At 48.4% G+C, this 20,700-nt stretch overlaps 1 protein-coding gene across 7 annotated transcripts in view; it reads left to right on the top strand.

Annotated features, from left to right (window-relative positions):
• The window catches only part of AOPEP (aminopeptidase O (putative)), a 392,900-nt gene extending 372,581 nt beyond the window's left edge, over positions 1-20,319 (top strand). For 4 of the 7 annotated variants that reach the window (XM_070459519.1, XM_070459515.1, XM_070459520.1 and 1 more), the window contains 2 exons: positions 14,029-14,115; positions 15,816-20,319. In XM_070459519.1, coding sequence (XP_070315620.1) covers positions 14,029-14,115; positions 15,816-15,956 — 228 coding nt within the window. In that variant the 3' untranslated portion in view covers positions 15,957-20,319. Of the gene's footprint in view, positions 1-14,028; positions 14,116-14,307; positions 14,393-15,815 lie in introns of all 7 variants that reach the window. The other 3 variants (XR_011484978.1, XM_070459517.1, XM_070459518.1) reach the window with 3 other exon arrangements.
• The last annotated feature ends 381 nt before the right edge of the window (positions 20,320-20,700 follow it).

Below are 20,700 nucleotides of genomic sequence, written 5' to 3'. Positions count from 1 at the left end.
AGAGGTTTTGAAGTCATGTAAGATTCACATTCTCTTGTGAAATGGTCAAGTTTCATTGTTGAGCTCAAACCACCTGTATATTGTCTCTCATTTGTCAGGACTGGACGTGAGAAAGAGAGGAGAAGTAGAATCTACCCCCGTTAGGGGCCCCTGAGCAGCAGCTGGTCACAGAATACTTAACCTGGGGGCTTGTTAGCTTTTTCTGTGGTGGAGGTGCTTAGTCAGTCATGTCTGACACTCTTTGCAGCCCCATAGATTAGAGCCCGCCAGCCTCCTCTGTCCATGGAGGAGGCAGGAATTCTCCAGGCAGGAACATAGGAGTGGGTTGCCATGCCCTCCTCCAGGGATCTTCCCAACCCAGGGATCGAACCCAGGTCTCTCAATTGCAGATGGATTCTTTACTGTCTCAGCCACCAGGGAAGCCTAAGAATACTGGAGTGGGTAGCCTATCCCCTTTCCAGGGGAACTTCCCAACCCAGGAATCGAACCGGGATCTCCTGCATTGCAGGTGGATTCTTTACCAGCTGAGCTATCCGGGAATGGTGGAGGGCGTTACTCTAAACCAGTTTCTCAGCCTTAGCATTACAGATACTTTGGAGTGGATAGTTCTCTGTTGGGGGGTGTCCTGTGCATTATAAAATGTGTCACATCCCCAGCCCTTTTTCCTGAGATGCCAGTGGCAGTTCTCTTCCTTTCCTGTCCCACCCCTGTTTTGGAAATCAGAAATGTCACCAGAAGTTGCCAAATATCATCTGGCAGATACAGTCATCCTGGTTAAAGAACCATTGCTCTAAAGCAACTGACCACAAAAGGCAGTTTTTTCATCTCATCTAACGAAGTGCCTGACAATTACAACACAGAGTGGAATAGCTTGAAGTTGGTTAACCACGTTTAGGGGCTGCCTTGAGCCAACTGTATTCTCTCAAGACTCCAAAGAATGTAACCTTGGGGGAGGTGAAAGCAGAGATGTCTCACATGGAAGAAAAAGAAGGAATTGCAAACTAGTGTAGTAGCAAGTAAATCTGAAGAACCAGGTTAGTGAGGGAGGACAAACCTGTTTGACCACTAGTGCCCAGAAGAAGCCAAGCCAGCATCTATCTGTCTACATTTTGCTCTTGAAAAGGACACTTTCAAGGTGGATTGCAAACAGAAAAACATCCAACCTTGTAGGCCCTTCCACCACCACTGCCTTTCCTCTGGGGAAAGAGCCCTTGAAAACCATGTGAACTGGCCACCTCCCTTTACAGGGAGGGCGTGGATGTTAATACTTCATCAGTAGGAGAACTCATTGTTTATTTTAAAATACTACATCCTTTCTTTGAAGTCTACAGGTGGAAGGTATGATTGAAGGCCCACAAAAGTTTGACAGCTCTGATGCCCATTTCTGAATTTCATTTGGACCAAAAGCATACTTTCTATGAACTGAAAACATTCCATGATCAACACAACTCTGGAGATGCATACTAAAAGGGCAGAGAATAAACCCCAGTCCAAGTTCGATGCCTGAAACAGGGCACTCAGAGTGGGTGCACTGGGATGACGCTGAGGGGTGGGATGGTGAGGGAGGCGGGAGGAAGGTTCAGGATGGGGGACACGTGTACACCCGTGACTGATTGAATGAATGCAAAAACCACCACAGTACTGGAAAGTAATTAGCCTCCAATTAAAATAAATACTTTTTTTAAAAAAAGGTTAGGTAGGTATCATGTGTTTGAAATCTAAGCCTGATGAGTAGCTATGACTCTGCCCATTCCCTTTATACTAAAATTCCTTCTGGTCACGGTGACTGGCTTCTGCAGAGTGTTTGGGGTCCATTCCCAACCATGCAGCTCAGCACTCCCCTTCTCCCCTGGTGGTTTTTCCATAGTATTCTGGCTCCAAAATAAAGAGAACATTGCTATTTTGTTCTGACAGGAAGTTTAGAGGAGAGATTCGATGTGAACTTGGTGGGCTCAGCAGTTTATAGTGAGTAAACTGCCGTGTGTCGGGCTTGCTGCCTCCTTCCCCTTGGTCCGCCTCGATGCGGAATCTAGTAGCACAGAAGCAGAACCCGGCCTTGCTGACGTCAGCCCTGTGATCACGGCGGCATATGAGGGCAGCCTGCCGGGCTGGCGCCACGGCCCTGGTAGGACCCCTGGGCTCTGCAGGGTCGCGGAGGCCCCGGGGCTGTTCTGGGAGTCGTGCCAGAGTGCTGGCCCCAGACCCTCGGTGGCTGCCCCTTCCTTCCGCCTGCCCTTTAGGAGTCTGTGCTGGGGGCCTCCCCAGGTCACCGCCCAGCAGTGTCAGGAGGCAACCATCACGGAACAGATCCCCAGGAGGCAGGTTCTCAGAGTGAACATGTAAAAAGGAGACCGTTGTGTTGGGGCCGAATGCTGTGGTGCAGTCAGCCAAGTGGTTTTCCGGGGTCAGATACAGGGGGCAGGTGGAATGAGCTTCCGGAAAGGCGGGTTGACACCTGCCATAGCCAGCATCTGGCCGTTTGTCACAGTTTCTTCCCAGGGACAAGGGGTCTGGCTCCTCGGCTCTTTGACACATCAGAGAGTCAAACACTGATGGATCTGAACTTTAAGATGTGAGCTAGAAGTACTGTGGCTTAATATTTTTTAAAATGCTAGAGCAGTGCTGGTGAGCGGCACAGCTGTCCTTCTGACACAGCATTGTAATTTGTGGGTTTGGCGAGCTGGGCAGGATATGGGTGATAAAAGGGACTGGGGTGATTTTCCTTAGTTACTTTAGACATAGCGAGATTTATAAACCATGTGCCTTTTATAATGTGAGAATAAACAAAGCTCTTATGTAATTCTTTAGTTATGTTTGTGTATTTTTTTCTTTGTTGTATTTGGTTTATGAGACTTTTAATGTTTTAGAACATGTCTTCAAAGTCAGGAAGATATCGCTAGATATTTCTTCCTTGGAATTTACTTTCTTATTCAATTTAGTGCCCCTAGAATTTTTCCATGGAAACCTTGTAACCAATCAGGTCTCAATTGCTATATACAGTGATGAAAGGATTTTTGAAAACTGATCTCACATGACAAAGAAGCTTGATTTTTTTTTTTTTTTTAAGATTAGCATTCCTCTCCTATTCCTGAGGCCAGAGCCTGCATCTTATTTACCTTGAGTTGTACTGTACTTTGTGGCTAATGAGATGTTATTTAAAGAAAAAATGAGCCACTGGCATAATCTGCCTAATTTTTCTTTCAGTTCAGTTCACTCAGTCGTGTCCGACTCTTTGTGACCCCATGGACTGCAACACGCCAGGCTTCCCTGTCCATCACCAACTCCCAAAGCTTACTCAGTCTCATGTCCATTGAGTTGGTGATGCCATCCAACCGTCTCATCCTCTGTCGTCCCCTTCTCCTCCGCTTTCAGTCTTTCCCAGCATCAAGGTCTTTTCAAATGAGTCACTTCATCACATCAAGTAGCCCAAGTATTGGAGCTTCAGCTTCAGCATCAGTCCTTCCAATGAATATTCAGGACTGATTTCCTTTAGGCTTGACTGGTTGGATCTCCTTGCAGTCCAAGGGACTCCCAAGAGTCTTCTCCAGCACCACAGTTCAAAAGCATCAATTCTTTGGTGCTCCGCTTTCTTTATAGTCCCTCCCATCCATACATGACTACTGGAAAAACCATAGCTTTGACTAGATGAATCTTTGTTAAATAAACAGTTATAATCGGTCATAACATTTAGAATTTATCTGTACATAAAAGAGGAAAAGGACATTTAAAGGAGGATATTTAGCTGTAAGTTTAGCCAGACTATTATTTAAAAAGTTCTGATCATTTAATTTGTTGCCATTGCTTCTTCCACTGTACTTAGCAACAGGTCCTGTTGTATAGATATTTGAAGGTTTAGGAGGCATTATCTACTTTTACTGTCTGTGTATGTTACCCACTCCCCCCCCACCACCCAGTCTGTCCAGATGATCTCAGAGGCACACATTTTCTGGGTTATAAATAGCATTGCCCTGATGCTCTTCTTTCCATAGCGCCGCAAACCCAGCTCCTGTTCCTGTTAACGGTGTTGAGTAAAATCAATGTGTGGGGTTTTATTGGTTTCCCTAGGTTCTTCATACCTGTGTCAGTGGTTTGTGTACTTTTGCGTTAGATTTCTGTAGTGAAATCCACACCTCCGAAAAGCACACAGCTGTATGAGCACTGCCGTTTTCTTCCACAGTTACGCGCGGAGCTGTCGGCCCATGTAGCGCGCCTTAAAAGCCCCCGAACAGAGGGCTCACTGCTGCCACAGTGGCTTCCCAGACTGCTCTTCTTCCCTCTGGGGCCTTTCCCAAGCACCTCCCTTCGCTCTCAGTTCCGTGGTACACCAGGATTTGAAAGTTGGATTTCTCTGGCCTTCAAACTGTGGAGCCTTCAGGTTGCAGATAGAATGCACCCTTCCTCAAGCTTGTGGGAGCCTCCTAAGCGTGGTCTCCAAGCCTGCCCTGCAGGGAGGTGGCGCTGCATAGATCCTACAGGATTCCCTGGCAACTTATGCCTCTTAGAGGTGAATGTTTGTGCTGATAACTGATAGCAGAGAGAAAACAATTGTATTGAGTTCACGTTGTTTTTAAAAAGTGAAAGCACCTCCATGGATGTGGTATGAAGGCATTTTTGGTTTGTCAGGGTATGAAATTTTAAAAATCAACTTTATGGGGTGGCACTGAACATGACTGTTTAAGCTACTTGGTCTGCGTGTTGCTGTGCCGCTTTGAACCACATGGAATTGTGTTCGATCGACCAACTGATGGTGCCCGCCAGTGGGCAGAAGCAGATGCCCAGGCTGAGAGTGTCGGAAGTCCACAGGCAGCGGGGAGAGCAGCCTGGAGCCAGGCCTGCCCCCGGGCTCCTCTGTCAGAGAGCAGCTAGTTTCCTCGGGTACCGTTACCTGAGCAAGCCTTCCCCAGCTTGGCTCTGGGGTTGTTGTTAATAGCAAATATTTTGAAAAATAATTCACTTAACATATGATTCACCTGTTTAAAAAAACACAGTTCAGTAGTTTTTAGTATATTCGCAGAGCTATACAAACATCACTGCAGTGAGTTGTAGAATATGTCTGTCATCCCCCAAAGAAACCCTGCAGCCTTTAGCTGTCATTCCCATCTCTCCCCCCACTCCAGGCGTTGGCAGCCAGACTCGTCTCTCTGTGTCTGCAGATTTGCTTACTGGGGACTTCCGTGTAAATGGGATCACATACATCTTTTGTAAATGGCCTCTTTTCACTTAGCGTACTATCTTCAGGAATCACCCGTGTTTTGCGTGTATTGATACTTCATTTCTTTCTATCACCAAGTATTTTTTGATGGTATGGATAAGCCACGTCTGTTTAACCATTAATCAATTGATAGACATTTGGGTTTTTTTGGCTGTTATATGTAATGCTGCTATGAACATTTGGGTGCAGTGTTGTGTGTAGACATAAGTTGTCACTTTTGGGTCTTATGCCTAAGAAGTGGAATTGCTGCTTTATAAGTCCATTTCTCTAACTTCCATTAGGAAGCTACTGGAAGAAATAGCCACTAAGAAGAAGCGGGCAAAGGAGCGTTGAATTTTTTCATGGAGTATGTGGTAGGGCTAGAAACCCACTGAGCTTAGGCTGTCCCGTTCAGCAACTAGTGTCTTTTCCTCCTTTGCCTCTCCGTCTGAGTGGCCTCTTCTCGGGGGTCTCCTGTCTATACCCCTGGGCCACCCCACTGCCCTCATTTCACCCTGTTATGTCCTGTTGTGACATTTGTCACTAACATGAGTTTACTGAATTTTTCTTAGACTTTATACTGAACCGTAAGCTCTAAGAGGGCAGGAGCTTGTCTCTTTTATTCACCAAAGCATCCTTAATACCTAAAACCTAGCTTTTGGAGAATGATGTTTCCTAGATCTCCAAGTGTTCTGGAATAGAGTGACTAGTATATGACACGATAAGGTGATTGGATAACTAAGGCTATAGGGAAACCCCTTCAATAGAGAGCAAACCTTTTTGGTAGACTTGATGTGGCCCTTTGGAGTCAGTCACGTCAGCCCCTGAGGAAACAGAGAGAAGGTAAAAGTGTCCCTTCAGAGCTTCTCAGAGGCAGTAACCCATGGTCACTGTTCTGCCAACAGTAAAAGTCTTTTTTTCTTTTTTTTAGCAAAGGCCATTTGTCAGATACTAATGAGGAAAGGAGGTGCAATGTGTGATTTCCTGACAAATTCCACATTGGAATGTTGCCATTTAGTGTCCCGTTTTGATAGGGAGGAAGCTCAGTGAGGGAAGGCTCTGAGCTTTCCTGATAGCTCAGCTGGTAAAGAATCCGCCTGCAATGCAGGAGACCGAGGTTCGATTCCTGGGTCAGGACAATCCACTGGAGAAGGGATAGGCTACCCACTCCAGTATTCTTGGGCTTCCCTTGTGACTCAGCTGGGAAAGAATCTGCTTGCAATGCAGGAGACCTGGGTTCAATCCCTGGGTTGGGAAGATCCCCTGGAGAAGGGAAAGGCTACCCACTCTAGTATTCTGGCCTGGAAAATCCCATGGACTGTATAGTCCATGGGGTTGAAAGAGTCGGACATGACTGAGTGACTTTCACTTTCACTTTGATAGGGTGGGAAGGCTCACTGTACCATGCTTCAGGATGGACTCATCATGGGCTCCTGAGTTCTACTTTTTGGAGCCAGCTTTCTTGAATAGTATTGATGACATTAAATGAAACAGTATATATACAGGAGAAGGAAGAAAGGTTGGAACTTGCCTGAGAGACCATGTAAAACTTGATATTTGGCATCACCTTTGGCCCTCACTGTCACACTCCATTTGCATGTCAAGTGTGATGATGCCTGTAGCAGGTTTGGATGATTCCTGTTTTGCACGTTGCCATAGCCCTGGTCATAACTGGTAAAATCTGGTATACTGGCTGTAACCAGTTACCATAGAACTGAGAGCTTTGGGGACTGATTCAGCAAGGTTAGGAAAAAGAGCTGAGAGCCTGTTATCTTAACTCAGGGCCTGGCCTCCTGGCAGCACACAGGGCAGCTTTGCATTCCCTTTAGTTAAAACAGTGTGAAGATCGCAGCCCTTTGAAAGGAAGGAGCTGTAAGGTGAGAGAGAGGAGAAGGAAGTGTTGGAAATCTCGTGTGACAGGCATACCCCCCGACTGTGCCGCATGAGAGAGACATCCCAGACCATCCAGATGCACCAGAACGGAATGCTGGAAAGGCTGTCTGTCCTGGAGCCACTCTGGAAAGGTCTCCCCACGCCCCCCAGCTGCCAGTCATGCTTCCCTCAGCAGCAGTCAACCCACTTTAAAGCAGCGATAAATCTAATTTAAGGACACAAATTGAAAAAGTAGATTTGTTTATTGCAGTGTTAGACTTATTAACTCACAAAAGCCATGAGCCTTGGTCTTTCTGTTTATAGATATAAAATGGAACTCAAAATGAAGTTTAATGTGCTGCCCAGATCATGTTCCCTGGATAGATTTTTTTTCCCCCTTCAACAGTAAATTTTAGAATCAAAAGGACTGAAAAAGAGGAATGTTTCCTGTCATAAATAGGTTGGGTGGCATTCTTCAAAGCATTTTACAGCTTCCAACCGTGCATTGTAATTTCAAAGTAGCTGAAAAGCAGTCTTGAGTTTTTAAAATGGTACATTCATTCAGAAACATTTATTAACAGATACTTATGTGCCAGGCATTGAGACGGACCTGGAGATGGCCCGGGGCCACTCAGGCCCCAGCTGTCACCAATGTATTTTATTGTTGGTAAAGACAGAAACTACTGAGTAAGGAAACAGCAATTTCAAAGAGCTGGAGAAGCTGTAAGACCCAGCTCTGGGAGAGTGACCCATGCATGGGGAAGCAGGTGGGGTTTATGAATTCCGGGCCCAAGAGGTGAGTTAAGGTGTGCGGCCATATCAGTTTCAGGTCACTGACTGACTAGGGTGTGCTAAGTGAGGTGGACCCCAGCACCGTGGCCCAGTGTCACAGCAGGTGTCCTTGTTCTGGACCTGTGTCAACTCGTAGACCCTTGTAGCTTCTTGGTAAACAGCTAGTGACACACTTTGGGACTTTCTAGAACACTAGAAATGGACTTCTGGCATCGTCGGGTGATTGAAAGACTAATGGAGCTGTGGTCTATCAATAGGAGGAAACATCCTCCACTTGTTACATCAGAGTATATGGACCACACTAAGCTAGTGAATCTGGCAGTGACACCTGGAAAATAAGGAAAAACATAAAATAATATATCTATGTTGTTTATATGTGTTGAGTTACCGGTTTACAATTTTTAATACTCAATAATAAAGCAAGGGAAGCAGCCAGGTACAGGAGCCACAGGTGCTTTTTCAAGTGTGGCTGTGAGAAGCGCCAAAACAAGCTGTAGCCCTGGGCTTGTGGTGACAGAAGATAGGCCGATTTTCTGCTTCTGACCTGGGCCGTGTAGTCAGCGGCCGCGTGGCTTCCAGAACCAAGCTGAGAGGTGTTGGCCAAGCTGTTGGAACTGACCTGTTGTCTCACCCCTTCAGCATGTCTGCTCAGCCTCTGAGTCCATTGACTCTTCGGTCACAGTAATTCTTCTGTGTGAGGCAGGTTTTCAGACTCCATTCCAAGGAACCCAGCCTCCCACCCCCAACCAAAGGAGTTGAATATTTAAGATGTTTTCTACCTGACTGATTTAAACCACTTGAAGAACTCACTTATATTTTTCCTCCTTGATCTGTCTATATGTATATATACTGGAGTTCCAAGTTACATTATTATAAGAATTATGTTTAAGGAATGTCTGAAAACTATTTTGGGAAATTAGTCCATTAGATAGTAAGTAGCCTGTAGGGGAGCATTCTCATAAGAATTTTTATTTCTTTGAAATGGCTTGTTAAAATTGAAGACCAAATAAAAATAAGATAAAAGGTATAAAAGAGCATTGAGAATTGTAAAGTGTTAATGAACACAGGGTCTAGGTTATGTTGTTGCAGACAAAAGCATCTGGTCAGTGTGGGGGACTGGGAGTGAGCTGGTTCAGGGGATTATTCTTCCTAAAATTGGCATTTTCTCAGTGTCCAATCCCCCACACACCCACGCCTGGCGCCTTGCGTTCACACTTGGCTGTAGGCTGAGAGGTGCTCTGTTTCCCAGGGAAGCCAGAGCAGGTTTCTCGTGCAAAGCAGTTCGGCCCACAGAGGAAAGAAAAGCCCCACAGTCAAGAACACCCTAGATTTCCTGGCAGGACGGGCTGACACTGGCCGGAGCCAGCTCACAAAGGCCTCCTGGCTCTGTGTTCTGTGGCGACATGCTGGTGGATTGGGGGCGGGGGGGGTGGGGGGGGGTGTTAAACATTCACCAGCATGGGCTTCCTTTGCAGATCAGGGGTCAGCAGCCTTGAGACTGCAGGTCCAGCCCACTGCTTGTTTTTGAAAATTAAAGTTTATCTGAAGATAGCCATGCCCTCTCATTCACATACTGCCTATGGCTGCTCCTGCGATACAGGGCAAATGGACGGAGAAGCTATAGACGCTCACTGTGACTCATGACAGGAAAAATTGGCAACCCCTGTTCTAGAGTTTAATAGCAGTTAGTTCTGGATGCATTAAAATTTTCAGATTGAAAAGAGTTTGGGGAGAGGTGGGCAGGTGGGGAGTTACCTTTCAGTAGTTTTTCTTTCCTTTTCCAGGAGGGAGCCCCAGCATGTCCTAATCAAGGCCGTGGTTGTATCACAGAGGTGCCCATTGGGTCATGGGACTTGTCCCTGAATCTGAGCCATGGTTTGACCGTACAAGGCAGGTGCCGGATATCAGGGGAGCCAGCCAGAAGGCATTCAGCTCGCCTCTTGGGAGCGATAACGTCCTTGAAATGGTAGAAAGGCCATGCAACTCAGGCTGGTGCTGGGCCAGGCTGTCTTTGCAAACAGTTTGCAAAGTCCCCAGGCATCTGGCCCCTGGGTATACTTTCCAGGGGTGGCTTTTGAAGTGCCCGCTGCCCCAGGCTTGAGGACCCTCCCTGCAGGCTTCCTCCCCCCACCGGCCGATCGGCTGCTGTCTCACTGTCCTGAGTCCAGGCTCGTCTTCCTGGCGTGGTCCCACCCCACCCCCAACCCCATCCCAGTCCGTCCTTCCTCACTGCCCACGTGACAGGCAACTTGCTCTTCTGGTTTTCAGCAGTTAACAGACTTTTCCTTGGAGTTGATACTCTCACGTTTTTATAAATTCAATAAATAGAACTTTTGAAGTAGACAAGCAATGACTATGAGGGTCGCTGTCCTAATGCTTTGGCTGCGGCAACCTGGGTGGGCGCCCACAGCAGCCCACGAGCAGAGGCTGTTCTCTCCCCCAGCTTGGGAGGCAGCTCTGTGGGTCAGGACCCAGGGGTTGTGAGATCACTTCAGTAGATCCTCAAACAGAAAAGAGTAACAGAAACTTACCAGTAGTTGCCGTAGTGAGGGAAGCTGTTAAAAAAGAAACGTTTGTTTCTGTGTGTGTGTATGCACGTGTATACATAGCCTGTGCAGAAAAGGGTTTGGATCTCTGGCCCACGTCTGCTCACATCTCTCAGGTGGCTCGGGCCTGTTAGCACAGACACGCTTCATTGTGTTACGGGACCGGCAGCATGGCCCTGGGCAGTGGGCGCACTCCTGCCCTGGCACTCGCTAGCAGGATTTGGGCTGAACCAGCCACTGTCTGCACTGAAGACTCAGGAAAAGGTGGGCTTCTAGGGCCCTGTGAGACCACACGCTCTAGAGCTCCTGGAACAGGGGTCCCCCAGCCCTGCTCTTCACCACCACGGGCAGCTCCACCTCTTCCCACTCCTGAACTATCCCTTTTCTGATTTTCTCAGCTTTCTTCTTCTTTTCCTGACCCGTTTCCCCCCTCCCTCACCCTTGCCTCTTGCCTTTGGTAGCCTGACAGCGTTGCTGGAATTCAGGCTAAGATGTTGGCTGGCTCAAGGCTTTCAGGTGATTCCTAGCGTGGGTTTGGAGTGACTTTATGAATCTGAATCACAGTTGAATAAGTCATTAAAAGTTTTTTCTCTCTCTTGAGACATTGTGGTATAATGTGAATATTTAAAGTGTAAGTATTGATCGGTTTTGGTGTATGTATCTACCCGTTGAATGCCAATGCTGAATGAACAGAGTCAAGAAGCCACAGATACTGTGGCTGGGCCAGACCTTCCCGTAAGTGTTCACTTTTCATCTCACCTAGGAAGTTGAAAGACGAGGTGACCACTGCCCCCATTGATGATAAATTAATTAAAAAATAACGAAGAGCAGGTCTACAGAGTGGATAGTTTTGTTTGTAGAGCCCTGCCTCCACTTCTGAATTCTCTACTGCTCCCCAGCACTGAGAACTTCATTTTCCTCCATTATCAACAGGGGAAGAAGCTGGGTATGAGTATGTGAGGACCTCTGTCAGGGATTTCTTTGAGCTTCTCAGTGGTCTGGAGAAAGGAAGATAGTCCATGAGTGCCCACTGTGGAAATACTGCTGGGAGAAATTGAGACAAATGTCACCCTGCTGCCACATTTTCAGGAAAACCTCCGTTCCAAGTGGTGACCAGTTTCCTTGCAAATTTTGGGTCCTTGGCTAAAAGATAGAGATTTACTTTGTTTCTTAAAGAAATACAAAGAGGAATGAAAACCCTGTCCACAAGCGAGAAATATTTGGTGGACCCTCAACCTCACACAGCATCTCTGTGATGTCTTTTAAACATCCTATCATTGAAATTTTGCAATATATTTAATTCTGTTGTAATGAAAAGGCCTGTTGTTTTTCCTGCTCTTTGTAGGGTGGGGAAAGGGGTTGGTCTGTACTTCCTGGATGCCATGTTAGCTTTCAGGGGTCGGAAGACTAGATCTCTTATTAATTGTGACAATACACTGATTTTTAACAGGAAGAGAAGTGGCAATGCTGACTTCATATTGACTGTGAAGGCCTCTCTCACTCAGCCCAGCTCCTGGATCCTCTTCCAATCATAGTGGACTTACCCTACTAAGAAACAAACCCTAATTTGCATTTTGTTGTTTCTGTATGTGTAAATAAGATAAAGGAGAGCAGTGGTGGGGGGGGGGGGGAATGGGAGGCCAATAATAAATACCTCCATTCTCAGAATGAGGTCTAAGAAAATACAACGTCCCCAAGTTTTGGAATGATCAGCAGCTGTCCTTGTCCAAGGCTTGGTGCACAAGCCTGTCCTTAGCTCACAGTGGAGCTGACAGACTTCTCTTATACTTGACCCTGCTAAGAGCTGGGACGGCTGTCCCCAAGTGCAATCACGAGAAGTAAGGCTCTCTTGCAAGGCCCCAGAGCAGGTGGCCCAGTGCCCTGGCTCTCAGGCTGCACAGTGGCCCTCCCACCAGGCCTTCTCCTTTCCCAGAGCTTATGAACAAAGAACATGGCATTTCCGCTGCTGCATGGATGTACCTGAGGCATCTAGATTTCATTGAGTTGGGAAAGAAACCAGAGAAATGGACCAAGGGACCCTTTTGATTCTGTCGTGTACTTGAACCAAAACACAAGAATGGGATCTGGTTGTTCTGGGAGCTTCCTCTGATTGGTGCAGTCTGGGCTCTGTTCAGTGGTTATTCTGCCTAGAATATCTTGGTCACTACCCTTTCCCCTTTATGCTGTCCCTTTCTGTTGGCCATATAGGAAAGAACAGTTTGTTGAAGGTGGAAAGATTTCCAAGACCTGTGCAGCCCAACCAGCTTCCCTTTTGTTGTGATGATCCTAGGCTATTAGCTCATTTCCGTGCACCTCCGAAATTCCTTTGTGGATGTAAAAAGTTCGTTGGCATCCTGTTCTTAGAAGTTCAAAGGGCCTGGCTGCCTGTAAGCAAAGGGCACCAGCGTGTGTCTCAGAGTGTGCTGTGGCCTGGAGGAAGGAGTCTTTCCAAAGAATGTTTCTTTACTTCGTTCCTAATTGTTTGTGTGTGAAATCTATTTATAGTAGATTAAAGGAGAGATCCGGCCATCAGTACATAAATGATATAATTTACAGGGGCCCCAGCCAAAGCGTTGAAGTTGCTTACGTTTTACTATTGCCACAAATGGATTGCTGTAAAGGGTCTTGCTCTTTCAAAGGCAGTAAAAACAAAGAGTGATGGAAGGAGGCTTTTTTATTTTTTAAATGCATGTAATCACTTCCATGTATAGCTAATGTTGAACCAATAATGGAATGTAAAATGGTGGACTGCTCACTGGGCATGATTGAGAGGGCTTTAATGCAGTAGACAATGGCCCAGGACTGGATCTAGGTAGAATCTCGATGTAAAGAGCGTGTCTGAAGTGGCCTAGAGATGAAGAGGTGGTGGGGGAGTGGCGAGACTGCCTCTTATCAGCAGAGGCAGCCAGTGCTGGAATCAGACTCCCATATTGTCTGTAGGGTTTGGGGGAGGACTTCCTGACAAATTCCTGCTGGTGAATCTTTCATCACCCATCTTCACTAAAAGGGACACACATGTAACTTGTCTGTTTTCCGTAGGTTGTGCAGCAAAACATGCAGCCAGGCAGCAAAACATGCAGCCAGAGCTGCCTGCATCAGGGTGGTCTGCTCTTCTCTCCCCTCCAGCAGATACCCCAAGCTCCTCAGAAGGCTCTCTCTGCCTCTTAGGAATGTGGAGAGCAGTGTCTTCTGCCTTTTACTGTGTGTATTGTTACAGTCAGCAGCATTGGACCAAATCACTTATTGCAGGAAATTAAGTAGTTGTGGTTTATGAAGGAAACCTTCATGGACAGCATCCTGCAGGGCAGAGCACCAGCCTGCCTGGCTGGGGCCGTGCGTTTAATTTCCCAATTACGTTCTGCATTTATGTATTGTATGGCAAAATTGTATTTTAAAACATCAGAACACCTAAGTGAAACATGCACTTTCTTCCCCTAAAGTTGACTGGCAGCGCTCTTAACGAAGAGCATGATTCCTTTCTTTGTAAAAGACGTTAAAATGAAATTTTAAAGTCTCAACAGTGTTAACAGAGTAATTTCTAACAGGAAAAGTTCTCCATCATTAAACTTGTTAGGCCACGGAAACCTACCTGTTTGTTGCTTATGGGATTTTCTCTCTTTTCTTAAGGTTCGCCATCGCTGGTGTGAACTCATTGTTAAGCACAAATACACAAAAGCATACAGAGACGTGGAGAGGTTCCTTCAGGAGGATCAGGTAAGTTTCATTTTTCAGCAGATGGGGATTCTTTAAATGCTGTCCCTGACTGTGCAGTATGCTTAACATGGGGGCCCAGTTTGTTGCCCTCTCTACTTAAATAACAAATACTTCAACACTTGGCAATGATTTTGAAGAGTTGGTAGGAGCGTACCTACCCAACTTTTGAGCTTTTTTCTGTTATCTCTTTAGAAGCTCCCCTGGTGTGATGGAGCTGTGGCCCACTGCCGTTACCATATAAAGCATGGGCAGACCTCACTACATCTTTGAACCCCAGGTTCGTTAGGTGGGGATTGTGGCCCAGTGATGCGATGGTGTGTGTCTGTGCCTGTGTGTGTCTGGGGCTGAGACTGGGCCCGCCCCGGCTGGCTGGGACAGTCTGGTCTGTGTCTGCAGCTGCCACGCCAGGCGGACCCCTGTGCTGAGCTGCCTTCCTGTGAGGACTTTCCTCACTGTTCACCGAGGAAAGCGGTCACCTTGCAAAGAGCCCGTGAACCTGTTTGAAGATGTCGTCTTTGCCACCTCTGCTGGGCCGCAGCGTGGGGGTCAGCCCCTGCCCCATCCCCCGCCTGGTGGGCAATGGTGCTGCGCGTGCCATGTCTCCTTGGCTGTGGCTCGTTCCCTCGGCATGGCCAGCGCATGCCTCTGAGTGAGCTTTCTGCAGAGCGCTGCGGGCTGATAGAATGGAGCCATGTTTCTGTTGGGGTGGAGAGTTGGGGCAACGCAAACAAAGGCTCTTTTGAGAGGACGGAGTACAGGAGGCAGCCAGCAAGTAAGGGCTCGTTATTCCCACAAAGAAAAAGACATGACTTTGTACCAGAAGAAATGTCACATTTGCACAGTGAAGCAAGAGGTGTTTGGAAACATGGAGGGACAAAATTTAAGAGCGACTTAAAGTCTGTTCTGAAAACCAAAACTGACTGCACTGTATTTGGAACCATGATCTCTGCCAGATAAGGGTTGCCATCAGCTTTTTCAGAAAGAAATTTTTGAGCTCCTCACCACCAAGTTTTCATTTCTCCACTGTCGTTGTAAGTTCTTGCTCCAGCAGAACATAGCATAGCATAGCTAAGCTTAGAACAAGAGAGAAGGCGGAACCAAAGGGATCTTTTTGGTCTTTCCGAACATAACCATTTTTAAAACTGTAGGAAAAACACAGATGTGATTTTCGCAGCATTGTTTTCAAGACAGAAGAGCCAGTGTGTGCCCGTGGAAGGAGAGCAGGCGGGCTGGGCTGGGGCAGCAGGAGTCTTCCAGGGCGGCCTGAGGTCCCCCCTACCCGTGTGACAGGTGGTTTTCATTTCCCAGCTGTGCTTGGAAGGAGGCAGATCCATGTCTGTGTCACACACACAGCACTCAGGTCTCCTCCCAACTGCAGGGGTTCCCATAGGGTCAGTCGTCATGGGAGCCTCCCTGTCCCTGTCCCCGTCACTAGAGAAGTGTTCCCTCTGTCCTCAGTTCAGCCACCAGGGTTGATGGAATTGATAGCCGAGAATTCCTTGGGTGAGTTTCAGTGAGGAGAAGGGGACCAGAAACTGCAGGTTCCTGAAGCACCACTCTTCAGCTGTCTGCCTTTTCTAGGGCCTTTGTAACTTCCAGCCCAGCAAGTTTGTGTGAAGCTAACACAGACTGTGCACTCGAGTGCGTGGGGACATGTGATTCCTTTTCCTTATGCTCTCTGGCCTCTCTGCCTCCCACAGGCCATGGGCATCTACCTCTACGGGGAGCTGATGCTGAGTGAGGATCCGCGGCAGCAGCATCTCGCCCGCAGGTGCTTTGAGCTGAGCAGGGAGCAGATGGACAGATCCTCAGCCGAGGTGGTGGCTGAGATGTTATTTTAATGAGGTGATTCTCTCTCTCTCTCCCTTTTCCATTCTTCGGCTCTAGCTGAGATTCCTCCTAGGAGCCAAGTAAGTCAGTAAGCCAAACGGTGAGCCGAGAGCCCTGGTGGCTTCAGTCCTGGGCTCCCGCTCTGAGTGAGGGGTAGGTGGCATCTCATCTGGCCGAGCGGCCACAAAACCCTGTGCCGTCCACCCTCGCAGAACAGCCCCCTCCCCAGCGCTGTTTTGACCGCTTCAGGTTTTGTTATTTGGGGGAGCAGGACTCACAGGAGAACATCTTGGGTAGGTTAGAAGGTGAGCATGACCTCCCCACCCTGCCCCCCAGTCTTCAGGGTGAAGGCTAATGTGGGGGTGTGTTGCCGGGCTGTCCGGCACCCTGAGCTGTGAGGAGGTGTGTGGGAACCTGAGGTCCCTCGGGTGGTCCCCCCCGGCAGGAGAGGCTGGCAGGGTGGCTCTGCCGGGCGCCTCTCCACACAGCGTGTCCACAGCAGGCTGCCTCATGTTGGAGCAGTGGGAGTCCTAAATGATTTAAACTGCTTCCTCTGTTAATTGTGCTTGAAATTGACCTGTTAGATCTACATTTGAGCAGTTTTAACCGAATTCATGCTTCTAAATGTAATTTAGCAATGATTTGTAGGTTTTATAAGTAAAACTGTGGAATTAAAAGTATTTTTTTCTTTACCATTATCATTTCTGTGACTCTCCAGGTTTCTTCAAGGTTTACATGATAACAGGGCATGTCTGATTTTGTGTCTTTTTTTTTTTTTTAACTTCAGATTTCATTCTTCATGTTGTATAGATTTTCTATAATTTTAATGGATGTTTAATATTTTATGTTGATATTGTTGGACATTTAATTTGCTTCTAATGTTTTGCTCTTATAAAAAACCATTTCTGTCTAATATGTTTAACTGCCTTATTTATCTGAGAGAATTCTTACTACTGAGGAGGTTTTTCCAAGAGGGTTGAAGAGCTGTGTTGGCCAGGAAGGGAAGTAGTGGGAATAGTTGCCCCGACTGTGTGTCTCGTAGCGAAGCAACTGTGTGCAGGCTTCCCCAGCACTCCCGTCGGGCAGCTTGCGAGCCTGTTCAGAGACAGCCCAGTTTAAAAGCCAGAGCAGTTACACAGTTACATGTTGCCAGCCTCATACAGTGATCAGTACAAATCGTATTTCTCTTTAGATTTGTCACTTCACAGTTTGTGTTTCTGGAAGCGTGTGAAGCTGCAGTGGCGCAGACTGTGCCTTTGATGTTCCCTGGCTCCAAGTGGTGGAAGGCCACCGCGGGCTCCACAGCTGTGGTCATTGTTCATTGTGCGTTTTTGCCCTAAGCAGGCAGAGGAATAGTCTGGTCAGAAGCCCCCCACCCCTCCGCACTCCTGGATGGACGTAGGGGCCAGTCACATGCCCTATGCCCGCTCCCTGCTTGCTCGGGGAAGGACCGTGGCGGGGCTGCACCCTCCAGCAGTCGGGAATCCATCCCACCCCTTGAGGGTCCCCACAGACATCCCCGACACTTAGAACCTGCGCCCTGAGGGGCAATGGGCTGAGAGATTGAGCACGGCAACCCCCGACCAGCTGTGCATTTTTCATCTCCCAAAGCTGTGCTGGCATTTGTGTGGTCATCTGTGAGTCCTTTGATTTTTAAAAATGATACCCCTAAGGTGCCGAGTAAATGAACACCAAGCAGAAGTAAAGCCCAGGCGGTAGTGTAGCAGGCCTGGAGGTGGTGTCGTCGCCTTGTGTCTGAGGAAGCTGGTGCGTACGATGTGGGCGGCACCGCCGCCCGGAGTGCTCTGGCTGCTTGGGTTCCTGGCATGCTGATTTGTGACTTAAGATTAAAATCACATTGCCAGGGATTACCACGCAACCACGACCCTGACTGCTGCTCCAGAAGCCGTAGTTGCGCTCTCTGCAGTTCGGGGAACAGACGCATCTCGTAGCTCCTCTCTGCAAGCAGAAGAAGCTGACAGCCTCGGAAGATGCTCGCCGGCCCTTTCCTTATGCCCAGCGACGACCTCTCTGACGAGGTGCAGAGCTTAGCTGATTGGTGAACAGTGACTGGTTTCCGCTTTGTTCACAGTGGCTAAGTTCTGCACCTGAAGAGAAGGTGAGATGGGGCCAGTTAAGGTGGAGCTGCTGAGGCAGAGGCCGCTGCTGAGCGGTCAGCTTGGGGCCGAGCAGGATTCTGGAGGATAAGGGCCCGCCTGGCCCCAAGGATGCACTTTGTCCTGTTACGAATGCAGACATTTTGGTCCCAAAGTCTACAGAAATAAAAATCCACTAAGTAAACATCTGTCTGAAAGTTCAAATGTATTGAAAGCTGCAAAATTATTCTTTTAAAAATCTAAAAGCAAATGAATCATAGACGTCCAGTAAGACCGTCAGCGGTAGATGGCATGTGAGTAGAGCTGGGTACTTTGAAAGGAGACTTACTCTTGTGATTTCCGAGCGCGGTGAACTCTCTCTTGTGTTTGCAGTCCAGGTCTGCGTCTCTCCTGCAGCGCCCGTGGGACGAGGCTGCGCGAGCTCCCAGCCGAGGCACTGCTTCTCCGGGCAGTTGGACCCGCCCTCCGGTGCCTACTGAGCTGATATCAGTTCTCATTTTACACACTGGCTCAGTTCAGCAGGAACAGGAGTCGAGCCCTAGAGCAAAGCCTTCCTGTTTGTAAGTGCCCAGAGGCTTGGGAGCTGGGACTGCAGCTGCGTGAAGACCGGCCCGAGCGTCCGCAGCAGAGCTGACCGGCAGCGGCGGTGGCCCCTCTGTATGTGTCCTGTGTGTGGGGGTCGGTAGAGTCAGAGTTGTGTTGACACAAGAGAAATGAGCTTCCACCCGAAAAGGTAGAATGCCATTAGTGCCATGCGTGTGACGTGGGCAGCGCCCACCTCTGTCATGGTGTACCATGGCCAGAAAGCAGGCGGAGTGGCTGCGGGTCTGAAACAGGCCGCCTCTCTAGGATCTGTCCTGTGACTGAAGCCCAGGTTACAGCCACCGGCTTTCACAGCCGTGTGTGAGCGAAGCAGATGGCTCGCGGTGCCGCTGTAAAGCCCATTCTCGGGCTGTGAGATGCACCCTGGTCTCTCCCTGTTCTCTGCTCATGGTCCTCTCTCCAAAGCTGAGAGCAAAGGTTACTTGTTTACAAGAATTCCTCCGTTGTGACCCGGCAGTAAACTTTATTGCTGTTTCCTTTGCAGGAAAGATCACAGCGAGAATCTTTTTCGTGCATCTGCTCGTAGCCCCGGTGGGCCCAGGCTTGCATGGACCCTGGACATGAAAGGAAGAGCCGTGGGGCTGCTGAAGCCGGCAGTCAGTGGCCGCCTGCGCCTTGTGGGGTGACCTCCCCAAAGGTCCTCACCGCAGAGCTTGTGTCAAGAGGCGCACCCTCATCAGCAAGTCTCCGTGGGCCCGTGTGATGCCTTCATGCCCATCCTGGATGAACCACCTCAAGATCCTGAATGTTAATTGAGTTTCCCCTTTGAGTTAAGTCTGTTCTTCCACCCAAACACGGAAGGTCCCTGAGGCACATGGGAAAACCCACTGCACCTTCTCCACCCATCCCTCAGCGTGTGGATCTGCATTTCCACACTCTGAGAAAGCCAGAGCTTGTCTACTAGGCCCAAGGAGCTGCTGCCCACCTACTCAGAATTAACATTGATATGTCCATTATTTAGATTTCCCGAAGTTTTAGTAACTTTTGATAGAAGTGCAGGATAAGATTCTTTAAGATTTGTTGATAATATGATGGATTCATGGTTTTTTTTTTCCTTCTTCCTGTTTACTTCTGAATTTAATACTTAAAAAAGAGAAAAGGGTGTAGTGTCCACATTCTTGTCTCCTCCTTTTCTCACCTCCCTGGTTCCTCTAGTGTTCAACGTGGTGGTGATACTCGGGGGTGGGGGGCCGTGTGCCTCCTGCACCTGATAAAGGCACCGTCAGGCTTCGTCGTACGCCGCGGGAACCTGTGCTAATGGTGCTTCTCTTTCCCACAAATGTTTGAAGTTAAGAATAGAAACTAAGCTTCCTGGGATTGCCCAAAGGGAAGGGTGGCCTTAAAATACCCCAGAAGCCACAGTGCAGGCACGTGATGGATGGCGTGAGGCTCAGCTGAGCGGGAGTGGACCGTGGGCCCGCCCCCCCACCGCCTGTGCCATTGGTGCCTCGAGCCAGCCTGGGGGCGATGGGCAGCTCAGCACAGCCCTTCATTAGAAGCTCCTGACCTTCAGAATTATGTAACAGTGACTGTCATTTTAGAAAGTTGCCTGAGGGTTGATTCTTTGCTCTTACGTGTACTTTGCATATGTTGCTTCTGTGTGCTTTGTTTACTGTGTTGGTATAATAAACGTCTGATTTTTAAATAGGAATAAGTGTCAAAATGCTGTTATCTGTGAAAACGTGAAATAAATGACTCTCCCCCTGGTTGGTATGTGTTGGCCCTCTGAGAGGCAGAGCAGCAAGCCTGGGGCACAGCCGGTGTCTGGCTGCAGCCAACCAGTCAGCCTGCTGATTTGGTCTTGTTTGACCACGTTTTTGTTTTCTTTAGAAACCACTGAGGCACAGCTGAGCTGCCCCGCAGTAGTTTTGCCCCAGACAGCGGGTCCCCTTGCCCCTATGGTCCGCTGCCCTGTGCTGGTTCTGAGCAGGTGCGGCAGCAGGAGGGGCCCTCAGACCCATGCCGAGTGACAGCCTCGCCGGCCATGGCTGTGGGTAGTTTGCCTTTGCATCTATGGGCACGGGCCTTTGGGGGG

Source organism: Odocoileus virginianus, chromosome 31 (genome assembly GCF_023699985.2).
Source record: "Odocoileus virginianus isolate 20LAN1187 ecotype Illinois chromosome 31, Ovbor_1.2, whole genome shotgun sequence".
NCBI classification, from domain to species: Eukaryota; Metazoa; Chordata; class Mammalia; order Artiodactyla; family Cervidae; genus Odocoileus; species Odocoileus virginianus.
Note: the sequence above shows the minus strand (reverse complement) of the source record. Positions and strands in the feature narration are given on the sequence as shown.